This window comes from Ochotona curzoniae, unplaced genomic scaffold (assembly GCF_017591425.1).
Source record: "Ochotona curzoniae isolate NIBS_2020 unplaced genomic scaffold, NIBS_Ocur_1.0 patch266, whole genome shotgun sequence".
NCBI classification, from domain to species: Eukaryota; Metazoa; Chordata; class Mammalia; order Lagomorpha; family Ochotonidae; genus Ochotona; species Ochotona curzoniae.
Genome location: NW_024466824.1, coordinates 286,084 through 309,198, shown reverse-complemented (window position 1 = coordinate 309,198; position 23,115 = coordinate 286,084). Strand labels below are relative to the sequence as shown.

General features: G+C 58.5%; 2 protein-coding genes across 2 annotated transcripts in view; one reads left to right on the top strand and one right to left on the bottom strand.

The window, feature by feature from the left end:
* Nucleotides 1–9,531, top strand: part of LOC121166963 (lysyl oxidase homolog 2-like) — a 38,020-nt gene extending 28,489 nt beyond the window's left edge. Inside the window, exons 7-13 of the mRNA XM_040996304.1 lie at nt 947–1,114; nt 2,459–2,621; nt 2,997–3,240; nt 5,393–5,508; nt 6,094–6,230; nt 8,593–8,704; nt 9,452–9,531. Of these exons, the coding sequence (XP_040852238.1) occupies nt 947–1,114; nt 2,459–2,621; nt 2,997–3,240; nt 5,393–5,508; nt 6,094–6,230; nt 8,593–8,704; nt 9,452–9,531 (1,020 nt within the window). The remainder of the gene's footprint in view (nt 1–946; nt 1,115–2,458; nt 2,622–2,996; nt 3,241–5,392; nt 5,509–6,093; nt 6,231–8,592; nt 8,705–9,451) is intronic.
* A 2,657-nt stretch (nt 9,532–12,188) lies between these two features.
* Nucleotides 12,189–22,823, bottom strand: LOC121166962 (R3H and coiled-coil domain-containing protein 1-like). The gene is made up of 9 exons (XM_040996303.1): nt 22,738–22,823; nt 17,499–17,681; nt 17,028–17,165; nt 16,454–16,513; nt 15,934–16,327; nt 14,785–14,957; nt 14,261–14,331; nt 13,367–13,462; nt 12,189–12,480 (listed from the first exon to the last, which is right to left on the bottom strand). Exons 1-9 carry the CDS (start codon nt 22,821–22,823, stop codon nt 12,323–12,325), a joined length of 1,359 nt encoding a protein of 452 aa, XP_040852237.1. The 3' UTR covers nt 12,189–12,322.
* Between the last annotated feature and the right edge of the window lie 292 nt (nt 22,824–23,115).

The window sequence follows — 23,115 nt, the reverse complement described above, 5'->3', positions numbered from 1 at the left end:
CCATTTCTTTCCAATAGAATTGTGGTTTCAAGTGGAGAAGAGATGGGTGGAAGAGACAGTTGAGGCAATTAAAAAGGGCAAGTGCAGGGAGAGATTGGGATTGGGAAGGTAGGCATGGAGCTGGAGGGATGAGAGGGCTTAGGCAGCAAACAAGCCCCACTGGGTGTGGACAAAGGAGCTCACTGCTCCAGCTCCAGCTCCTGTGACAGAAGAGTTTCAAGGTCAGCTCGCCAAGGCCATGCAATGCCAAGAAAGCTTTATTGAAGCACACATCTAGTCATCTGTAGCTTGTCTGTGGTTGCTCTCAGGCTACCAGAGCAAAGCAGAGTGGGTACAACGGGGTCCCACAGAGCCTGAGGAGACCTGGTCTTGTGTGGGAAGTGTGCTGCTCACACCCCATTCTCTCTGGAATGGACTGCAGTACAAGAACAAGAGGTGAGGGGAGGAGACAAGAGAACAAGTTTGGAGCTGAAAGAAAAGAGGACATCCAATTTGGGATCTCCCAGATGCCAAGCAAAGCTATCCACTGGGCAGCTGGCTCCACAGGTCTCTAAGGGGCAGTCCAGGCTGCAGAGGAGGTAGGAATGGGGAGCTAGCTAGGCAAGAAGGGGACCCAGGAAGGGGTCCTGGGGAATCCCCTTGAGGCTGTTCTTGGAGCCAAAGATGGTTTGGACAAACAGCCCTGATCGCTCCTGGAGAGCAGCCAGGCTGAGGGGTCAGAGTTCACAGTGGTGCTCCCTGGGGTCTGTGGGCTACGCCAGCTTGGAACTTCCAGGGTATCTGGGCTTGGCCACCCACCGTCAGGCCAAGCTGGGCATGACTGCCACACAGGAGGCTACGCAAGGCTGTTTACTGATCTTGTGTCTGATCTGACTTGGGGAACTTGAGCACTGAGGGTTCCCCCTGCCTGTCTCACCTAGTGACCGTGCCTCTTCCTTGTCCCCAGCTCCGCCTGAGCGGGGGCCGCAACCCCTTCGAGGGCCGGGTGGAGGTGCTGACGAAGAGAAATGGGTCGCTCGTGTGGGGCACTGTGTGTGGTGAGAACTGGGGCATCGTGGAGGCCATGGTGGTGTGCCGGCAGCTGGGACTGGGCTTTGCCAGCAACGCCTTCCAGGTGAGCAGCCCCTGGCATGCACTCTGAGTGGTCTCCTTCATGTCCGCACCCTGCCCGCAGGCGCTCATCTTGGGAGGCCTCTCATGCACCCTTGGCAGCGGGAGGCAGTGCAGGCCTTTAGGGCCATGGTGACCCCTGATGCCTCCGCTCATTCCATCAGCAGCCACCTGGTCGTATACCCATCCAGAACCCTTTTCACTTTGACCATGGCCTTGTCCCTCCACCAGAAAAAGAGAATGACCCAAGGATTGCAAGCTCAGGATCTGCTCCTGGCTACCTCCCCACCGGCCAGTTGCACTCTTGCCCCTGCCTCAACTGTCCTTCCTGTGCCGTGGCCTGGATAATCCTTAGGTCCTCAGTACCCTGGCTTAAACAGGAAGAGGTGTGAGTTGACTGGAACCCAGGTCACTCTCAGAGGAGGCGCTGGGACATATCCGGGTCCTCCCTCCAGAATCCGTAAGGACCTGGGCCTCCGACACAGCTGCCCACAGCCTCTGGGCACTCAGCTTCCCACCTGCCCCTGTGTACAATATACCAGACAGACGCTCCTTCTCCCAGGAGAGAGCAGAAAAGCAGCTCCATGCGTCACTGGGGTCACTACCTGACCGGGTTAGTTCCCCGGAAGCTCATGCCTAAGATACCCTGGGGGCTCAGTTGGAGGGGTGTCCCAGGCCTGGGCTGGACATTCATCCCAAGTCGGCCCCTGTGATAAAGATGTGGAAAGAGGCAAGAGAATGGGAGCTGGCCAGTGTGAGAGCTGCAGGGTAGACCAGCAGGCTACCCTAGGAGGGGCTGATACTTGAGATTATATGAGACGAAATCTGGCAGGTGAATTCCTTCTTCCTGCGGGGAGGGGCACCAATATTTTGTTCTCTGAAGGCCTTTGGTGGATTAGTCAGGCCCTCCCATATTATAAAGGATGATTTACTTTGCTCAAAGTCTACTGACTAAAGCATTGAGCTCATTGAAGACTGCTTCGTGGAGACTCTGGGACAAGTACTGAGTGCCCCTGCTTGGTCCCTAACCACCCTGCCCTGCGCCTCTTAGAATTTAGCAGTATCTGGAAGTTCCTGAGATACAAGATTGCCCAATCAATCTCAGCAGAACACCCTCCTTACTCATTTTTTTCCCCAAAGTTCATCCAAAAGTTAGACTTCACGGCATAGCTAACTATGGGCATAAAGAAACGGATTTCTTATCACCTGCAAAGTCTGATTGGTTGATGGGATCTTCCCAGAGCAGGGTTCTGTGATTGATTAGCAGTGCCTGCCCTGACAAGGCAGTGGGATAGGAAGTGACCACGTGACGTGACATTCTGGCTGTTTTTCTCGTTGATTCATCCAGGAGACCTGGTACTGGCATGGAGATATCTACAGCAATAAGGTGGTCATGAGTGGAGTGAAGTGTTCGGGCACAGAGCTGTCCCTGGCCCATTGCCGCCATGACGAGGACGTGGCCTGTCCCCAAGGCGGGGTGCAGTACGGGGCCGGAGTTGCCTGCTCAGAAAGTGAGACTGGTTGGGTATTGTCACCCAGCCTGCCCACGTCCCCACCCCTAGGCTCCACCAGGGAGCCAGAGTCACCACCAGTCCCTTTGCTGGGCTCACGGGCCTCTGCCACAGGCCCAACCCAAGCAGATCGCAGAACGAATTCCTGCCGGGCGAGGGGTGGTATGGAAAGGCCAACACGATGGCAGGAGGCCTTGGGTTGATTTCCTCCCGTGACCTTGAGTGATGTAAACTCGGGAGGAAAGAACAGCTCAGAGGTCCCAAAGGTGAATGGAGCTGGGTAGGACAAGGGTGACGCTGGCCAGGAAACGGCCATGGAGCCCTTGGGGAAGGAGGCTGTGTGCATGTGCTGAGCCTGTGTGTGCCCCCCACCAGCCGCCCCCGACCTGGTCCTCAACGCCGAGATGGTGCAGCAGACCGCCTACCTGGAGGACCGGCCCATGATCCTGCTGCAGTGCGCCATGGAGGAGAACTGTCTGTCGGCGTCGGCCGCCCTGACCGACCGCAACACCGGCTACCGCCGGCTCCTGCGCTTCTCCTCCCAGATCCACAACAACGGCCAGTCCGACTTCCGCCCCAAGAATGGCCGCCATGCCTGGATCTGGCACGACTGCCACAGGTGGGCTCCTGTGGTCCACCCGGGCTCTAGGCCTCCCAGTGGAGGGGGCAGGGGCTTAGAGTCTCAGGGTGCCTTAAGGCCAGCAAGGGCTGCCCCCACCCCAGACAGGCATGGGTCCTGCTCTGGCGCCCTGGCCTCCTGCCTTCAGGAAAGCTCAGCTGTGCAGTCCATGAGCCCCTTTCATAGCTCTCGGTGCCACCCAGTAAGTCTGTGTGCCCGTCAAGGAAAATGGGGGGTTGTTTGAGATCCCTCAGCATCCAGCCCTAGCTGGGGCCCTGGTTCTTTCTCTGACCTTGCATTCACCATGGGCACAGACCTGAGCTCAGCTGGCACTGGGAAAGGATCAGGCACATGTGCACACACACACACACACACACACAACGTGCATACTTGGGGCAGGGAGGAGGGACGGAGAGCCCTTGGTACTGCACCCAGGAGGAATCCCCCCAAAGGACTGCCCTTCCCCCAGCTCAGGCGACTTGCCCTGCAAGCCTGGGAAATGCTTGCTCCCTCCCTGCCACCACCCAAGGCCGGGTGTACCAGCCTTGTGTCCCGGGCTCCTCTCCTGTCCCTTATGTTCTAGAGCCTGGGACTGTACCTGCTGCACCCGCTCATCGTCTCACAGCCCCCTTGCCATGTTCCTGCCAGGCAGCAGGCAGTCTGCCCACGTCTGGGAAGCCCCCAGGGAAGGAGCTGGAAGAGCAGGGCATGGGCTCCAGTACAAGTGGCAGCTGTTCAAGCCACAGATGGCACCGCTGCTGCCCAGGGCACTGTCACTGACTTGGTGCTATCTCCCTCAGCCCTGCAGTCAGGACTGTGTCCCTGCCAGGGTAGCCTGGTCCCGGGCATGGAAGATAAAGTCAGCGGGGTCCCTGTTTTTGTCACAGCACCCTTGGGGGCTAGAGGACATGCCCAGCCACCTTGCCCCATCAATGCCTCTGAAATGAGGACAGGTGCCCAGGGCAGCCAGGACTGTTCATGCTGGGGACACTGGTGAGGGAGCCGTCGGCCGTAGGTATGTGTCCCACCTACGGTGACATTCTTGGATGCAGAGTTCTGCCGTGTCTGCCAGTGGCCTAAGAGGATGCTCCCTCACCAAGTGTCAGGGAGTTCCAGGGTTCTGAATGGATCCTTCCGTCCATGGCCCAGTGGCCAGTCCACTCGGTCTATGCTCAGATCCTGGGGGAAGGCTTTGCCAGACTGTGGCACCTTGTCCCTGGCACCCCGCTTGCCCCCAGGAAACAGACTTCTTCCCAGCTACCCCAACGTGAGCCTGGAAAGAGAGACTGGCCCTAGAGCCCGCCCTCATCCCATTCTGTATTCCTTAGCGTAGCGTGTGTAGGGCTGGGATGCTGGAACCCACAGGTGCCCAGGGGCACTTTGCAAAGCAGCCGCCAGCCAGTGCCTCCCATCCCAGGGTTTCTGCACAGGCAGGCAGCCGTGGGGAGGGAGAGGGGCGCGTTTGGATGCCCTCGTCGTCATTGTGGGGACCTAACCCAGCCCTCGGGACAGGTAAACACATGAACAGAATGAGCCCCTCTGAGCAGCAGACATTCTTGAGACGGTGACTCAGACCTCATGTCTCACCCTGTTCCTTCCAGAAGCCAAAAGAGAGACCTTTCCAAGGCCAGCCACTCCGGCGGCCACAAAATGCCTCCCTTGTAAACCTTCAAGGACTGGCCAGCTCCTGGCTCCGTCCCCCTCGCTGCTTCTCCCCAGCAGGAGCAGTGCTAAAGCAGGGGAGCCTGGTTTAGCAGTTTTAGCACCAACATGCGAGAAGAAAAAGAGCTTTTCCTGTCCTTCCTTGCCCTCCCCCACCCACCCACCCACCCAGGCCAACAGGTGAAGCTGGGCAGCTGGGAGCCACCACAGGGCTGGGCATGATGGCAGGAGCAGAGCGGCAGTGCCAGCGGGAGCAGGGACAGGTGCTAAAGAGGACATCTTGTGCCTGCCCGCCGTCTTCGTCCCCTCCGGCAGCCCTGACAGCGGGCAGCGTTAACTAACCCCGTGTGCTCTGAACACCAGCCAAACCAGGGGGTGCCCCCTCCTGCCCTGGTGCCCCAATTCTTTCAGTGTCCTTTGTTCACTAAAAGTGTCCACAGCCCACACGTGATGTGGGCTAAGGTTCATTCTTATTCTCTCTCTCTCTCAGGCACTACCACAGCATGGAAGTATTCACCCACTATGACCTGCTGAACCTCAATGGCACCAAAGTGGCCCAGGGCCACAAGGCCAGCTTCTGCCTGGAGGACACCGAGTGTGAAGGAGGTACCAGCTCCCCACCCTACCCTGCACCGTTCGGCTGGAGCCCAGGCCTGACACTAGGCTCTGCTACCCTGGCCACTGTCAACTCTACGTAGCCGCTCCCCATCGCTGAGCCGGCTATAGCTAAGGATGAGGGCTGTGGGCGACACCTGTTGTGAGGACACAGGGTTCCCCCAGGGTTGTGCTGATGGGCATCTCTTGGTGCAACTGCCTCCGTTGGTTTCTGGGCACAGCAGCCACAGCATACAGTCTTGGAGCACCTGCTATATGCAGGGGTTCATGAGAAAAGTTAGACGTGAGCCCGCACCCCAAGTGCTGATAACCCAGTGAAGATAATGCCACACTGCCCCCCGGATTCAGTGAAACTATGCATACTAGGGGTTTTCCAGGTGCTCAGGAAGGCTAGGGTGCACCAGAATGGTCAAGGAGGGCTTCCTGGAGGCAAGGGCCTGAAGGAGAAGGATGTGGGTAGGAAACTGAGTAGGAGGAGGTCAGGGTGCCGAGAGCCTGGGAGGGGAGGTTGGGAGCCCGGAGCTGCAGGGGTGAGGCACCTGGCTGATGGACCTCCTCTCCCACCCCTGCCTGCAGACATTCAGAAAAGTTACGAGTGTGCCAACTTTGGTGAGCAGGGCATCACCATGGGCTGCTGGGACATGTACCGCCACGACATCGACTGCCAGTGGGTCGACATCACTGACGTGCCGCCCGGAGACTACCTGTTCCAGGTGAGGTGGGCGTGGCGGGTCTCCAGGCCCTCGCTAGCGAGGAGAATAAGGAGGGAGGCCAAGGTGTCTCAAGGGAGTATAGACTGCCAGGTAAGTCCATAAGGGACAGTGTGTGAAGCCTGCAGCTTGCAACTGGAAGTGCACCTGCTGCGGGCCAGCTCAAGGGCCTTGGGACAGAATGGCTTCTGTGGGATCCAGGGCATCCCACCCCTCTGACCTCCTTCTGAGTCGCTCTTTACAACCTCCCGGGCTGTCCTTTGCCCTCAGCCTGTCACAGTGTGTGGTGTGTCCTAGAGAGCGAGGCGCTCACATGTGTTGGTGACTGCCTCACTCAGAAGCATCTGTGCTTCAAGAAGTAGCCATGGAGGGGGACACTTCCCATGCAAAGAAACACACCTGTCCTGGTGAAGTGTTGACCACCAGGTGGCCCAGCTGGCTGCCTGCTTGCTGGGGACTTGCACGTACTCTGCCCAACTAGAGAGCAGGCTGGTCCCGAGGCAGAACCAGGAACCCCTCCTCTTCTCCTTCCTGCAAACAACTGTACGCTCCAGGCAGGGCTCTGGGCACTGCAGGAGCCAGCTCAGGACGACAGTGCCCACACAGCCTTTGTTCCCTGCTCCTCGCCCCACCCATCTCACTGGGTGGCACGGCAAGTGACCAGAAATGTGTCACTCCACCTGGAAGCAATGGCTGGGGGCACCGAGCCAGCCCTGGCACTTCCTACTCACGGTGCTCTGAAGAACCAGCGCCCGCAGCAGTGACCAGGGCGGGCTGTGCGGCTGTTTGCTGGGCAGGGGCTGGCAGTCGGATGGCCCAGCACTTGTGCAGCCATGAGGCCAGACCGCAGACTGGGAGGCAAGGCCCCAGATTGGTGGGGCAGGGTTTAGGGAGGGTGGAGGAAGTGCACTTTATTTTTAGAACCAGGCCATGTGTGGCTCCGTGCACGTAAGTGGTACCTGGCAGGTGTATAGGCGAGTGTGTTCCCCACAAGCACTGCAGTCATACAGTCACCACGCAGATTTGTGCTGACCCTGGTGAGCATGCCAGCTGCCCTTTATTCTTCCCACTGAGGGAGATTGTCCGCCCCACAGCCAGGGCTCACAGCACCCTCCTCTGAGCTCCCGTGCCCAGTTAGCCAAGCGCACCTGTGCAGGGCCCGCCATGCCTGGGAAGTCACTGCACATGAGTGAGAGCCTGCCCATGTTGCAGATACCAGTGCCTGCTGCTGGGGACAGGAGGAAGTGACATCCCAGACAGCGATCCGATCCGTGTGTGTGCAAAGGTTCCCAGGAGCTCTGGCCTCATCCTTGACCTCCAAATTTCCCCAGGCTTACGGAGTGCCAGGAAAGTCCCTTCCCATGGTCTCTCCCAGGACGCAGTTGGCCTTGCTTTGTGTGTTTTGTTTCCCCTTTGTCAAGCCTGGGGACAAAAAAAAAAAAAAATGGGGACAACTGGAACTATTGGGTAGAAAAGAGATTGAAAGCAAAGGCAGGCCACCCCTAGGTAGGACCCTGAGCCTCTGCAGGGTCTCCTGCAGCCCCTGGCCCCCAGGCCAGGACACAATGCTGGAATGTGGGGCAGACCTCAGTTCCCACGGCATCTCAGTGGGCAGCCCCAGGGTTGTATCAAGGACTTCCTGGGACCCCCCAAACCTAGGAAATGCTGCTTCACAAGGTGCCTTTGCCCACCCACCTTCCCGAATTGGCCAGGCCCTCCAGGTGGGGTCATCCTGCGTGCCCACTGTCCCCCTAGTATTCTCTGCTTCCCTCCTCCACCTCTCCATGTCTAGGTCCCCTCTCACAGAACGAAGTCCTTACAGCTTTGGGCATGGTCTACTTATGGCTGGGCCAGTGCCAGTGCAGAGGAAGGGGGAGGGAAGAGTTGGAAGGGGCCCCAGCCTGGGTCCTGGAGCCAGTTTCAAGTCCTGGATCGACTGGCAGCCTGGGCAAATGTAACCCATCACCCTACAGAGTGAGTCATGGCCTGGGGAGAAGGGACATGGCCAGACCCGCCCCCCCAGGGCAGCCCCCTTGTCCCACCCCACAGCCTCCACCCCTCCTTCCTGCTCCACTGTGGCAACTTTTTCCTTTTGTGCCCTCCTGCAGCTGGCTCAGGGGCCTTCTGAGAGCACCCAGGGGACAGTGGCAGCTTCTGGAAGGCCTGCCCTTAGTAAAGACACAGGTGCACATCTCTGCATGCGTGTCACAGTGAGATGGACACAGGGACCTAGGCCACCTCTCCCAGCTGCCCAGTACCTGCCACACCCTGTACCATCCCCTGGCTCTGGAAGTGGGGCTGGGCTGAGGTGGCCGACGTGGGCATGGGTGTCATCCGCTGACTTGATTTCCTGTCCCGGCTCTAGGTTGTCATTAACCCCAACTACGAAGTGTCCGAGTCTGATTATTCCAACAACATCATGAAGTGCAGGTGCCGCTACGACGGCCACCGCATCTGGATGTACAATTGCCACATCGGTAAGTTCTCTCCTATCCCTGCTGCCCCCACCGCTGTGGGAGACAGGCAAGGAGCAGCTCCCCGCTCCTGGGCCTGGGAGGGAGCCAGTGTCACAGCCCCAGGCTCAAGAAGGAAAGTCATGGGTGTAGAGACCCAGAGGGAACCCAGGCCGCACCAGGGAGAGAGGTCCTGTCTGCAGAACACAGCAGGCCCAGACCCCGGAGGCTGGGTAAGGGCTGCAGCTGAGGTCACCGCTGACTCAGGACACAGGTGGCCTCAGAACCCTGGGCCTCAGCTTCCCTCTAGTCGAGGGCTGCAAGCTACTTACTGAAGACCCGTGGGACCAGCAGTGCATCAGTCGGCTTGTCATGGTAACAGAGGAGAGGTTCACGGCAGCCCCTGACCAGGACCGGCCTCCGATGAGGTGCTCCTGCCCACAGAGCACACGGTACGGTGTGCGTGGGTCTCTGTGCTGCCTGGGCTCTGCTTAGAGCCAATCCCAACTTGCTCCAACGAATAGTCTCCCGCCTCTTGGCTCCACCATCGTGAGACCCTGGAGGGGGCTTCCCGTGTGAATTGAGCCTCCTGACGTTCAAACCAAAGCCTGGCAAGGAACATAAAGAGCAGTGAGGGGCCTCCTCTTTGGTGAAGGAAGGGCACCCATTCACTCAGCTGCTCTGTGCCCGGCTCCTGCCCTCGCCCCCACCCCCAAGGAGGTCACGGGGCAGGGGCTGAGCTCCTCCTGTGCTCCGACCCCCTCCCTGCAGGCGGTTCCCTGAGCGACGAAACGGAACAGAAATTTGAACACTTCAGCGGACTCTTGAATAACCAGCTGACCACGCAGTGATGAGCCGCCCTGGTCACCTGTGTCTTCGGGGCCATGCCATACCTTCCTGCACACCCTTGCCCGCCGCCCTCCCCGCCAGCATAGCCAGCCCTCCAGGCACCTGCAGCATGTCCCAGGCTCAGGAGGAAGGCGACGCTGCTGTCACTCACCAGGTGCTGATAGCCGCCTGACCGCTGCAGAGGCCGCTGGGGACCAGGACCTGTCCACAGGGCCACACGGACTGCGCAGAGGCTCGCGGCTGCCCAGGGTGCAGACTGGGGTGGCCGGTCCCCGTCGGGGTGGCTGGTCCCCGTCCGTGTCACAGTCCACCCGAGGGCTGCCGCAGCCCAGCCCCCTGCAGAAGACGAGGGGCCATTTCCTTGTCAAGGTGCGCATGTGGGTAAACGTGACCCCACGAGTGGTCAGGCGGAATGCCGTCCTTCCTGGGCCATTTCCAGCAAACTTGAATATCTACACCTCCACTTTAACCAGCTGCCTCTTGTCTTCCGTATTCACGCAGGACAAGTAGGCTCGCCCCGTATCCATGAGAGAAACATTCCAAGACTCCTAAGGATGCCGAACCCTGAGTACATCTGTGTCTTCGGATACAGATAAAGATATATGTATATATATATATATGTGTGTGTGTGTACTTCCCTAGGATGGCGTTTGTTTAGGCGCAGTAGGGGATTCTTAGCCCGTAGCCTTGAGCTAGAACCCTTGTAACAGTAGTACTGTAATAAACATTATTTGAGAGTGGTCTCTTTCGAAACTGTGCGTGCTTTCATCTCTTCAGAGATGAAGCTGACGGCTTGTCTCCTGCGGAGGCATCACTGCTCGCCCCCTGGGGCCCCGATGAAGTAAAAGCGGGGTCACTTGGGACACAGGCGCTGTGACGCCCTGGCAGTGCCATGTCAGGGGCGACTGAAGCGGCCTCGGGGTGCCTCGTGGCAGGCGGCCGGGATGTCAGAGGGAACCCTGCACAGGAGGCTGGCTGACGGCAGGGCGGGGCAGAGCGCCACCACCGCAGCACGGCCACGCTACTCAGGAGGGCGTACCAATCAGGACTTGGGAATTGCTTCTTTCTGGAACTTTCCGAGTTGTGAGTAATGGAAACTGTGCAAAGCAAAGCCAGGGATGAGGGGAGGCCACTGTGTTTTCTGATTGGCTGAGCTCGGGGCTGAGGCTTCTCGCCTCGTGTTCTCTTCATTTTCCAAGATTCCACTTTTACGTTTCCACAGCCTTTAGTAGCATTTTTTTTTTTAAGATTTATTTTTTTTTAATTGCAAAGTCAGATACACAGACAGGAGGAGAGACAGAGAGGAAGATCTTCCATCCGTTGCTTCACTCTGCAAGTGACCACAACGGCTGCAGCTTAGCTGATCCGAAGCCAGGAGCCTGGAACTTCATCCAGGTCTCCCACATAGGTGCAGGGGCCCAAAGCAGTCCTCGACTGCTTTCCCAGGTCGCAAGCAGGGGGCTAGATGGGAGGTGGGGCTGCCAGGATTAGAACCAGTGCACATATGGGATCCCAGCGCATGCAAGGCAAGGACTTCAGCCACTAGGCTATTGCACCGGGCCCCTTCAGTAGCATTTAATATCAGCTGAGGACTGGCATTGTGGCACAGTGCATTAAATAGCTACTTGTCATGCCGCCATCCGATCTGAGTACCAATTCAATCCTGGCTGCTTTGTTTCTGATCCAGCTCCCTGCTAGGAACCTGAGAAGGCAGCAGCACATGGCCTAAGAGCTTGGGACCCACACGGGAGGCCTGGATGAAGCTCCTGGCTTCAGCCTGGTCCAGCCCCAATCACTGTGGCCATTTAGAGGGTAGACCAGCACATAGAAGATTCCTTCTCTAACTCTGCCTTTCAGATAAATGAAATAAATCTTCACTGGGCTTTGCAAAGTACCCCTTCCCTTCAAGAAAGGAGCCAGCCTACCCATGACTCACCTGCTGCCCCAGTTACAGGAGGTACTGACCGAGTCGTGCTATGGCCAGGGTGCTGGGCCACCAGGACTCCTATCAGACACGTGGTAGCACACCGCAAACTTAGCGCTGGTGATGTGTGCATGATGGCTGAGGCACTGCAGGGCCCCCCACCGCCAGAGGAGCTTGCTTCCGGGGGGCTCCGCCAGCCCCATGACCTGGCACAGCCTCTAGGGCCTCGTCCGTGCAGCCGTCAGAGAGCACAGACACAAACAGCACACGAGCCAGCCTCTCTTGAATTCCTCCTGGCATTTATAGTCATGCTGGGACCAGGCGGGACAGTCCCAACCAGGACTCCTCTCCATCCAGAGTGCTGGAGAGCTCCACACAGGACTGTCTCAGCACCCACCCCACCCAAGCCAAAAGGCACAAGGGTGCCAGGTCCTTCCACCCAGGGATACCCCAATATCTGCTCTCACAAGGGAAGCGGACCAGCTACACATTCAGACTCGCCTTTGTATCTGCAAACAGGCACCCTGCCTTCTGCCTCACCAGGTGGCAGGGAGATCAGCCAAGAGGCTTGGGACCCTCAGCATTGCCACGCTGTGTCACAGGGCAGGTACCACCAGCCCCAAACTGGGCAGACTGCACAGTGCCCTGGGGAGCCTCCTCCTTTAGCAGCCCCAGGTCCGTCTCGGGGCCAGCACCTGCTCGCATCCCACCGCCAGTCAGTGCATCTGCAAGCTGTCACAGCAGAATATCGTTTATTTTGGCTCAAGCGCTGGGGCTGGGCCACACGGAAGCCCACGTACCCAGAGGATCCAGTGATGGTGCAGGGCTTGCCCTGGTGTCTGGAAAAGGCTCATGGCTTTGGGCCCAGCTCAGTCCTGGGGCACAATCTTCGGGGTGGCAGCAGATTCTGGATGGCAGGCCGCAGGCCGCTCTTTCTTCCTGTGTCTGAGCCCTAGGGCGCGGGCCACCAGCCTCCGGGCCACAGCCGCATCCGTCTGTGGCCGCTCTCTCGCCAGCTGCAGGAGCTCTGGAAGGAAGGTCCCACGGTGAGGACTTGCACGCGAGGCTGCGGCCACTGCTCCAACAGGGGACACAGACACTCGAGCCAACCTCCAGCACCCCACAGGTGTCACAGCAAAGGGCCATTGAGGGTTTCAGACTTCCACAAGCCCAGCTTGCCCCCCCGCCCCCGTCACTCCTCAGCAGATCTGTTCCTCTATCTGGGGTTAATTTTGCCCATTGGTGGTGGGGGGGGGAGGAATTGAGCCAGGACAGGACACCCAGAACTCCTGGACCTAGAAACCAGGCATTTACTGTCCCAGGAGGTCTGGTGCAAGGGGATGGACAGCCTTGCGGGCTGCTGCTGGGCCTGTTCTGCCAGCTGCCACTGTGCAGTGGTGGAAACTGGCCTCTGAAAGCCCCACTGTGCCCTGGAGGAAGACAAGGGCAGGAGGTAGCACTTCTCAGAACCTCCCATGCACCCTCCATGGCCTCGGCGGGGTCTGTCCTTCCCTTCCCTTCAATGTCCCTCCCCCCAGTCTAGCCCAGACCCTCACTCATTTTACAAAGAAACCAACTGAAGCTAGATGTCTTGCTCAGGGTCAACCTGAATAAGCAACAGAGCCACAATGTCCCCGAAGCACACCTCTGCACACCCCTTGGGATGTGTCCTCCCTGGCTCCCACGAACCCAAGCTGGCCCCTCAGCAGCGCTCAGGACAGGGACCCCAGGCAGCAGCTGGCAGACCCCATCCTGCACAGCCTCCCACCCTAGGTACCCCAGAACCTCTAGAGAGGGAACCGTAGTCCAGGACGCCTAACCAGCAGGAAATGAACAGGAAAGGGTGAGGGGAGACAGCGAGGGAAGGCTCCTCCCTGCCCGCAGTAGACAAATTGCACCTGTCATGTCCTTACTTGGCCTCTGCAGCGCTTTCAGCTTGGACTGCTTGCTGCCCTGCGTGAGAGGCCGGATCTTCAGCACTGAGAACTCCCTGCTCAGGGCTTCAGCAGCTGTGGGAGGGAAGCAGCTCTGGAGCCATCTGTCCCGGGGGAAGCCCCCACGCACCACCCAGAAAGGATGCAGCCATGTCCAGCACTCCTCGAAGCTCAGGGCAGCGCCGAGACAGCCGAGCCTCGCCCTACCCAGAGCTCCGCAGCCTGCACAGAGGGCTGGGCACCAAAGGGCCAGGCTTACACACACCAGCCCCGTCCAGCCTTCATGTACACGGAGGAGGCCAAGGCCAAGAAGCGAAGCTCAACCAAGGGCCGTAGCGGCCTTTATAAATGCATCCAACGTAAGCAGAGGTAGGCCAGGGGCAGCACAGCCCGGCAGCAGAGTGTGCTGGTCAAGAAGCCGCATGCACGGTCACCCCAGCTGGGGGGGGGGCCTTATTACAGGAATGGACTCTGGTGCCCTAGAGTCTCCCATCTATAAAATGGATGTAACACCCCCCCTGTCCTGAGGCCAAGTACATTCACACACATCAACTCAAAGACTGCTGGATGCCTCTGTCCCTTCATAAAAGCAACACTTGCTCACCTGTGACCTCCTTGCACACATGGTGTGTGCAGGGCTCGAACTTAGTGCCCACGATGGGTCACTGATGGCATCCTGGTACTGATGGCACCCGCACAAGGAGGAGGGCGAGGCTCAATGCTCAGCTGGCCTCCCTTTGGCTCACCAGGACCTGGGAGCCTGCGGGTCCCATGACTCAGGGTTGGCCCTCCGCTCCCGAACCTACCAAGGGTCCTCCCTTCTTCACAGCAGGAGCCGAGCCCCACCGTCCCCAGCCCCCAGAGCAGCCTTACCTGAGGCCACACAGGGAAAGATGCCAAGTGCATGAGTGTCATCCACCCACTGAATCTTGAACCCCTTCTCCCTGTGTGGGGGTGGGGGAAAGGAGAGGCAGCAGTGGGCACAACAGCCAACACCCTGTCCCCTGTCCCCCAAAGCAGGTCCCCACCCTGCTCCGACTCTGCAACCCTACAAGTGCCAGACAGGCCTGAGCGCGCCATGAATGGTCACACGAAGACTGTGACGTCAGAGGGTGGCAGCCAGGTCCTAGGGGTCCAGAAATAAAACGGTACGACCCAACAGGCACGTATGGCACTGGGCCAAGGGCGAAAGTGGCTCCTCGCCGGGAACTGCCAAGGCCAGACTTGAATGTCGGTGGCTGGCGGGAGACAAGGGGCTCACAGGCAGGGGGGACCCAGGCCTTTACTTTGCACCTCTTTTCAGATCCCTTGATGTCCATTACAGAGCTGTGTCCTGGCTCCTCCCTGGGGAGGCAGCACCCCACTTCCCCCATCTCCCGCGCCCAACCCTGACTCACTGGAACTCAGAAAACGTGGCCAGGAGGTCCTCTGTCTTGAGCACAGGTTCAAAGTCGTAGATCTCCACCACGTGGGCCAGGTCCTGCTCTGCAGGCAGCTCCTGGGCAAAGGGGGACGTGTCCACGTGGACGCTCTCCACCTGGATGTCTTTCTCCGTCAGCTGGGCCTTTATCTGGGAGAGACATCAGACCCTTCAACATGGGGAGGTCTGACGCGCAGGGCTCCGACGAACTGGTTCCTAAGCCGCCCTCCGTGGGCCCTGCACAGGGAGCCCGGCCTGACAGGAGTCTAGAGACGGACATGTGCCGGTCAACTGGCGGGAAATCGAGAGTTTCGGGGACAGGCACCTGCTGCTGGGGGACGTACTGGCCAGAGTACGTCACAGAATCCTGAACACCATATTCTACCAACTCCCTTTACCGACTGGACAACTCGAGGCCACAGAGCTGAGTGGGTGGCCCAAAGCCACCAAGCCAGCAAGACACCCAGTTGGACAAGCCCAGTGATACGAAGTAAAAGTTTCTGGTTCTCATTCATGTATGAAATGACAACAGAAAGATGCCCACGCTCCCCACTGACCCCACAGCGGGCAGCCAGGGCAGGGTATCTGCTTCTGAGGAAACCAGACGGGCTGGGCAAAGCCCCAGGTGGAAGAGTGGCAGGGTATCTGCTTCCGAGGAAACCAGACGGGCTGGGCAAAGCCCCGGGTGGAAGAGTCACAGGGTATTTGCTTCCAAGGAAACCAGACGGGCTGGGCAAAGCCCCGGGTGGAAGAGTCGCAGTGGCGACCACCATCCCCAATGCAGACCAAAGCACCTCCGCGCACCCTCGCCTCGGCGACCTCCCGAAGCTTGCACTATTTTTGTTCTTTTTTTCCCACGAGGCAAGGGACACTATGAAAAGCCCAATGACCTGCCCAGAGTCACAGGCTGCCGAATGGCTGGCCGAGACCAACCATGGCTCCTCCTGGACAACTCCTAAGAAACTTCATGCCCCGGCCTGAGCCGCCCGTGGCCTGAGCCGCCTGTGGCCTGAGCCGCCCATGGCCGTGGCCCCCCCGTGGCCGTGGCCCCCCGTGGCCTGAGTCGCCCGTGGCCGTGGCCCCCCGCAGGTGCACCCTCTCCTTCCCGGATCCAGAGCCTCCTCACCTCCTGCAGCAGCTCACTGTAATCATCTTCATCATCAGAGCAGCTGGCAGGCTCCTCCTCTTCCTCTTCCTCCTCTTCTGCCACCGGGCCCGTCTCGGGAGGACTTCCCTTCCCCTCCTCCTCCAGGCCTGGCTGCGGGGTGGCCGTCTCCACCCTGTCTCCCTTCCCCGAGGGACTCGCAGGCCGAAGTGGCTCAGGACCAGCGGGATCCAGCAATGACCCATTCTCGCAGCTCTGGTCTGGGTCCCCTGGGCTCTCTGCCACCTGAGTCACCAACACGGGAAGTTCTTGATCAGAGCGGCTGGCACCAACATCCCCAGGTTCCTCCGCGACCCCAGGGGCTGGGGTCTCTCCCTTGAGCTGGGGCGGGGAGGTCTCCACATGTTGTTCTTGTCTGCGTAGCACCCGAGGGACATACAAAGGCTGGTCTGGCTTGCGTCCACGATGCCATCGGCCCTGCCGGCCACCTCGGGGACCTGCACATGTTCCCTGGTTCGGGGACGGCCGAGGACCGCGGTGCTTGCCAGGCTGGGGGGCAGGAGGACGGCCAGGACCCGAGCTGCCATCCGCACTGGGCACTCTGGAACAAGACGGGGCGAGGATGCTGAGAGTACATTCAGGGTTATTTTAGCAACCCCCATTCCCTCTACTTACTTACAGGACAGGCTGGCTGGGAAACAGCAGCAGCCTCGGCCTCCCACCCCTCCAACCTTCACCGACCGGGGGCTGTGGTCAGTGGCAGGCCTGTGAGTGCCGTGTGGTAAGGCTGCACAATGCTGGAACGCTTCTACATAGCACCTGACTCAGACCATCTCCCCACCACTAAGTGTTGCAGAGCGTCACATACCAAATATATTCCAAGCAACACCTGCTATGTGGAACATTAGGGTTGTTCAGCACCCACCCCTGTGAGGCACACGAGGGACATACTGCAGGCCCTCTCTGAAAGGGACATGGCACAAAGCCATTGCCTCCAAGCCAAGGAGCCCAACGGCCAGCAGCCCAGGGGGTCCCCCGACCCCGACTCCTGCTGTGGCCGACATTCCAGCCACCCGACCGGCAAGGACCTGCTGAAAGGCAAGTGGCCTAGGCACCTGATGTCCGAGTGACAGATGACGGTCCTTCTTCTCCAGCCCTCGCCGACAGAGAAGCTGCTCAAAACATCGAAATTCTCTGTCGTTCTGTGGATCAGGTACCGGAGGCGGCTGGAGAGCGCAGGGAAGAGCAGGACCCTGGGAAAAGGAACCAGAAAGACGTTGAACCCCCCTGGGGCCCCGAACCCTCCCTTGGGGAAGGGTCCCAGTCCCATTCCATGCAGGAAGCGTGGAATACACAATCCCTCCTGCCCCACTGGGTCCCACCCCATCCTGGCCGACATCCCCTCGCCTTGCCCCGGGTCAAGGATAAAGGCCAAGAAGAGACCGCGGGCAGCAGACGTTAGGACTAACGGCCCCCGCCCGCTCGCCCCCTGGAAACAAGAGGTGGCAGGTGGGACCCCCAGGAAGCTGCCCTCCCGCTCCCCAGCAAGCCGGGCGCATCCTCGTCCCTCCCTCCACCCCCCTTACTTCGACAGCTGCTTCTGCAGCACGAAGCGGGCCAGTTCTTCCTGGATCCCGCGGACGAAGTCATTTTCGGCCGAGGAGAGGAAGACGCCGTCCAAGCAGATCAGGGCCAGGGTGGCAGGTGGCGTAGCCTGCGGAGGCGCGGGGGGGGACAAGGAGGACAGGGCTCGGAGGGTCCCCAAAGGACTCGAGAGAAAGACCCCCGGTTCACAGCCTCACCCCTGCTCCCCGCCCTGGCCTCCGGTTCCCCCGACGGCTTCCGGACTCCAGGGCCCGCCCCGCCCCGCCGAGCCACCGAGTCCCCCGCAGGACACTCGCCCACCTGGCGCCGGCGCACTCAGCACCGCGCGCCCCGCGCGCCCCGCGCCGGCATGCAGGAGACTCCCCAGGAGCCTCCGCGCGCCCGACTGCCCGACAGAGGCTGAGCGACTCAGTCGGGCTGCAGCGCCACCGCGCGGCTTGGGGGAGGAACCGCAGGGGATGCCGAGGGGCGTGGGGTGCATGCTTGTGGGGTACGGGGCCACGGGTGGGGCGCATCTGCTGCTGAGGTAACCATTACTGCTTCTCCCGGGGCGATGCAACTAGCGACATGTATGTATCGGCAAAGCGACACCTAGAAAGGCAGGATAGTGTATCTGGCGTTGCTCGGATGTTAGAATCGTCCTCTGAGCCCAAGAGGGTCTTTTCCAATGACTGACAGATGCCATCTAGCATTAAGTTGGGCAAGACCACTTGGGCAGCGCATGAATGCCAGTCAGCGGCTGCACTGGACAATCGCATTTTAGATTTCCAAGGAAAAGTTTCCAAGTGCTCTGGCCATTTCCCCCCAGCACCGCCTCCGGCTCTTCAGAGATGATCCTGATACGGACCCTGGGAGGGCTGGGTTCCCGTCGCCCACCTGGGAGACTTGGATTAAATTTCCTGCTCCCGCTTTCAGCCTAGTCCAGTCCTGGCTGTTGCACTCATTCAGGAAGAGACCCAAAGATGGGGGTGCCTTCTGAGTATTCCTCCTCCTTCCCCTCCCCATATCAAATGAGTAGTTTAAGACAAATTTATTTCTGCAAAAGAGTCACAGAGAAGGAGAGAGACAAAGAAAGATCTTCCGTCACTACCCAGGAGTTGCAATGGCCAGGGCTATTCCAGGCTGAAGCGCTGAGGCTGGGAGTCCCATCCAGGTCTCAGCAAGAGTGCAGAATCCCAAGGCTGTAGGCCATCTTCTGCTGCTTTCCCAGGCAAACAGAAAAAAAAAATAAATAAAAAGCCTTTGAGAGACAAGTTTTGGGACAGGGGAGGAGTCATGAAGGACAGGCAGGATGGGGGCCACAAGGGCTTATCCATGGAGAGGCCCACTGGGAGAAGAGACCTGGGGATGGAAAAGCCACTTTCAGATGGCAAAGTCTACGTGAAATTCAACGGAAAAGCCAAAGCAGCTCTTCAAGGCAGCACTTGGGACGCGGCCACCCCCTCCCGGAGTGCCTGGCTTCAAGTCTTCTCCACTCCCACTGCGAGCTTCCTGCTTAGGCGCACCCTAGGAGCCAGCGCTCGGCAACCCACCATGGAAATCCTGCAATGGTCTAGGCTTTCAATCTGGGATGGGAGAAGTGGGCGAAAGAAACCACCACACCACTCAGTCCATGACACAGGGACTCTGAAATAGAAAGGAAGCCTGCGCCCGCGGCAGCTGGCTTGGGAGCTGGACCCTCAACTTGGCAGTTCCCGCCTACTGCAGAGGAGCCACAGCCATGGCCAGGCACCCCGTTCGGGAGGTAAGCTTCCCCGGCAGTGGCTTAATGCGCTGCACCACAACCCCTGCCCCAGCAAGATGAGTTTCAAGGATTCCAAGTCATCAGAAATGTAAACGTAAGCTGAATGCGTGAGGCTGTCCCAGTGTAAGTTGTCTGAACTATTACACGAGGACTTGTAAAGGATGAGGGAGATGAATGCGCCCTATCTGAAGGTCAGATCGCCAGAGCAATTACCTGGAACTTAGGCCATCCAATGACTCTTCAAAGAGAAGTGCTGTTTAGAATCGTCATCTCACACTGAAAATCAGGCTGGGGCTGGGAGTTAAAATACCCACATCCCACTGGAGATCAACTCCTGACCCCTGGCTTCCTGCCACTGTATCCCCTAGGAGCCAGCAGCGATGGCTCAGGCACCCCACTTCTGTTATCTACTCGAGAGACCTGGATTGTATTCCCAGCTCTTGGCTTTGCTTGTGGCCCAGAACGAGCTGGGCACCTGGGGGTGCCAGCCAGCATATGGCAGGTTTTGATCTCTGTGCCTTGGTCTGTAACGTAAATAAATATTAGATTACAAAATAAAAGCAGACTGGGCTTAATTTCTGTTTCCATACCATGTGGACACAGCACCTGTGCACCTGCCCCTGGAAGCGGCTTCCGGCTGCCTGGCTCCCGACCTCAGGGCTCTGGAGTCCAGCACTCCAGGGCAGAGACGCGCAGTCGGAATGCACAGAACCTTCCGGCAGCTCTTGTCCTTCCGTTTCTATGGCAGCACAGGTTCTGGCTTGCTCTTCTCATCTCTCATCTCTGAGTATTCTGGGGTGGCTCTTCCTCCTGCTCTCGTTCGCTGAAGCTTGAAAGGCCTTGAGGCCCTGTCCTGGATCTGCCTCCCGTGGATTCTCTCCCTGGCTTCCCCCAGCTCAACGAACAGCACCGGCACTTCCTTATTCTAGCCCCAATGTAGCTGTTCTCGCTAGGTCCGTTTTTCCATCCTTCTTCTACTTAGGGTCCCTGTGGGCTCAACTGCGAGGCTGGACACTCGCTCCTTCTGACCCCACTTCCATCACCACTCTGGCCAAGGCTCTGCCAGGGCTTCCCGCACTAGACACCTGCTTCCCACACTGTACCACCCTGTACTACCCTGCATCACCATGTGTCAGCCTGTATTGCCCTGCATCGCCCTGTATCAAAACCCCAGTGTCTGAGAAACTGACTATATTTGGAGATCGGGTCATTGCTTTTGCAAATATTACGCATATTTCTCTCTCTCTCTCTCTTTCTCTTTTGGTCTTAATGTATTTGGGTTGGGTCTTATCAATGTATCTGCAAAGGTCTCACATGGGTGTTACTGTTTTTCTAGCCATATCAGGAGCTTCTCCTTGCAAGTGCTATTCTCACAGTGATCTGGTACCCACAAACCTTGCTGTGTAAACACACGACCTGTGACAGGCTTCTCCCACAGCTTTCTCCTACGTCTTATCTTACCACGCCAGACAAAACTTCTTACATGGCGTTGTTCAGAAATGGCCTAGGTGAACATCCTTCCGGCTTTAAAAGAATATTGTCAGGGACCAGTGCTGTGGTATGGTAGGTTAAGCCTCTGCCTACAGTGCTAGCATCCCATAAGGGCACTAGTTCAAGTCCTGGCTGTTCCACTTCACATCTAGCTCCCTGATAATGTGCCTGGGAAGGTGTCTAAGTTGTATGTGTGTGTGTGTTTGTTTTTATTTTTTGCTTTTTTGGTTCTAAACATTTACTTTTAATATTGTTTACATAGTTGAGAGGGATGTATGCCCATGTGGGCCTCAGATTAGAGTGGGGAGCGTTGAGGTATGGAAGAAAGTGAGTGGGATAAAGGTTTCAATTTTTCTTTTACTTTTATATGTGTGGTGGGGAGGGGAGGTGGCAGGGAAGGAAGTGGGTCGCTCCTTGCTGTCAAAGTACATTAGCACCCAGGGGTGCGGGATGGTCATTTGCTGGTGCCTCGGAGACTCTTGCGTGCACCAGCTAGTGCAGGATCTCGTTTGGTCTGTCACCTGTCCCAGCCAATGGACATACTGGTGGATGCAGCTGCCTGGTCACTTTCACCCCCAGCCCCGTCTCAAGCGAACTAACAGGTGCTGGGGTCTAGTCAGGGAGCCTCCAATAACCCCCACCATGCCCATACCCCCAGCATGTGCCAGCATGTGCTGTGGCCTAGCCTGGTCTATCCCACATCCCAGCTGGCTCTAGTAAACACCCATGGGTGCTGTGTTTAGCTCAGCCCACCCTGCCCCCACAAGTATACCAAACAAGTGCTGCTGCCTTGTCTAGCCTGGTCTGCCCTCAGCTCTGGCTTTCATGCTTACCAATGCGAGCTGAAGCCTAGCAGGAGAGTGCCCACAGCTCCCCTGCCAGGCCTGCTTCTAGCCAGCATCTTGTGCTTGCCAGGGGGCACTGCGGTCCAGCCTGACATGACTTACACCCAGTCCCAGCTTTCATGTGGACTGGGACTGGGTGAGGCAATGGGGTGCGGCTGAGGGAAGTAGGGGCTATTTGGGGGTACAGGGTACTCCCCCCTAAACTTTGCCAAACAGGCAGTTCACCTGGGTCCTTTATCTTATCCTTTATAATAAACTGGTAAAACCTAATATTACCCTGAGTGCCATGGGTCACTAGTAAGCCACAGGACTCAAGGCTGTGCTAGCATCACAACGGTAAGCGGCAAGCTCAGCCGGCGGCTCCCTGGCGCCCTCCAGCGTCGGAAGAGGTGAAGTGCACGGAGCAATGAAGAGGCTGAGCAGGGTTGCGGGAACTGGTTAGGGGGACCCGACTCCCCAGGACAGGAATTGGTCCTGGAGAGGAGGACAGTGTCAGGGCGCCGGCGACTGGCAGCCCACTCCCACCGCCCGACACTCAGAGCCATTGAGAGTAAACAGCGTGGCCAAGCCCCTCACGCTCCGGCCCTGGGACCGCGGACCCCTCACCTCTCCTGAAGCTCCTGCCGGTGGGTCCAGGCAAAAGCGCCAACGGCGTTCGAGAACCTACGGTGGTCCTTTGCAGCCCCGCCGCCTCGGAGTCCCACCCCTTTGCTCCTCAAAGCCCCGCCCCCTTTCAGCCCCACCCCCTCAACTGTACCCCATTGCCTCACCCTTCCAGTCCCCTCAGCCTTACCTCCCAAAGCCTCACCCCTCCCCGCTACCTCAGCCTTACCCTCCAAAGCCTCACCCCTCCCCGCCATGCCCCCTCAAAGCCCCGCCGGTCCCCGGCGTTAGCTGCTGGGCAGCTCCCCTCCCACCTTTATCCCTCCCCAAAGGTCTGGGGCAGCTAAATTGTGACAGGGCAGCGGACTCTGAATCTAGCTTTGTCTTCTAGAAGATCGCCTGTTCCCTGGAGCTTCCCTGGTGGAGCGATCAGAGAGGGTGTCGTCTTCTGCACATCCCCGCCCCGCCGCCCCACACCCAAGCAAGCTCCTGACCCTGTGACCTCCAGCCTCTGCCGGGTTCTGGGGTGCTGCTTACCGCGCCCCTGGGAGCTGCCGTAGCAGGTGCAGCTCGAGCTGCTGTGGTAGCTTGGGTGCCGCTCCTCTCTCCAGGATCAGAACCATGGAAGCCCACAGACAGGCTGTGGTATATCAGCACAGACAACGATATATGCAATAAACAACAGGGCTCTTTCCAGTTCTCCCATTCTGACAAGTCTGTGACCTTCTGGAGTGTTTTTCCCTGCCAAGAGGAACGGAGCCATACTTTCCCCAGAGGAGCTGTAACTTGAATGAAACATGAGCAATATTAAGATAATCTGAATGCAAGAGAATCATTGAATTTATACTCCAACTTGAACCTAGACAGGAAGTCAGACTGTGCAACCACTGGGCTAACTGCAGATAGCCAGGCCAG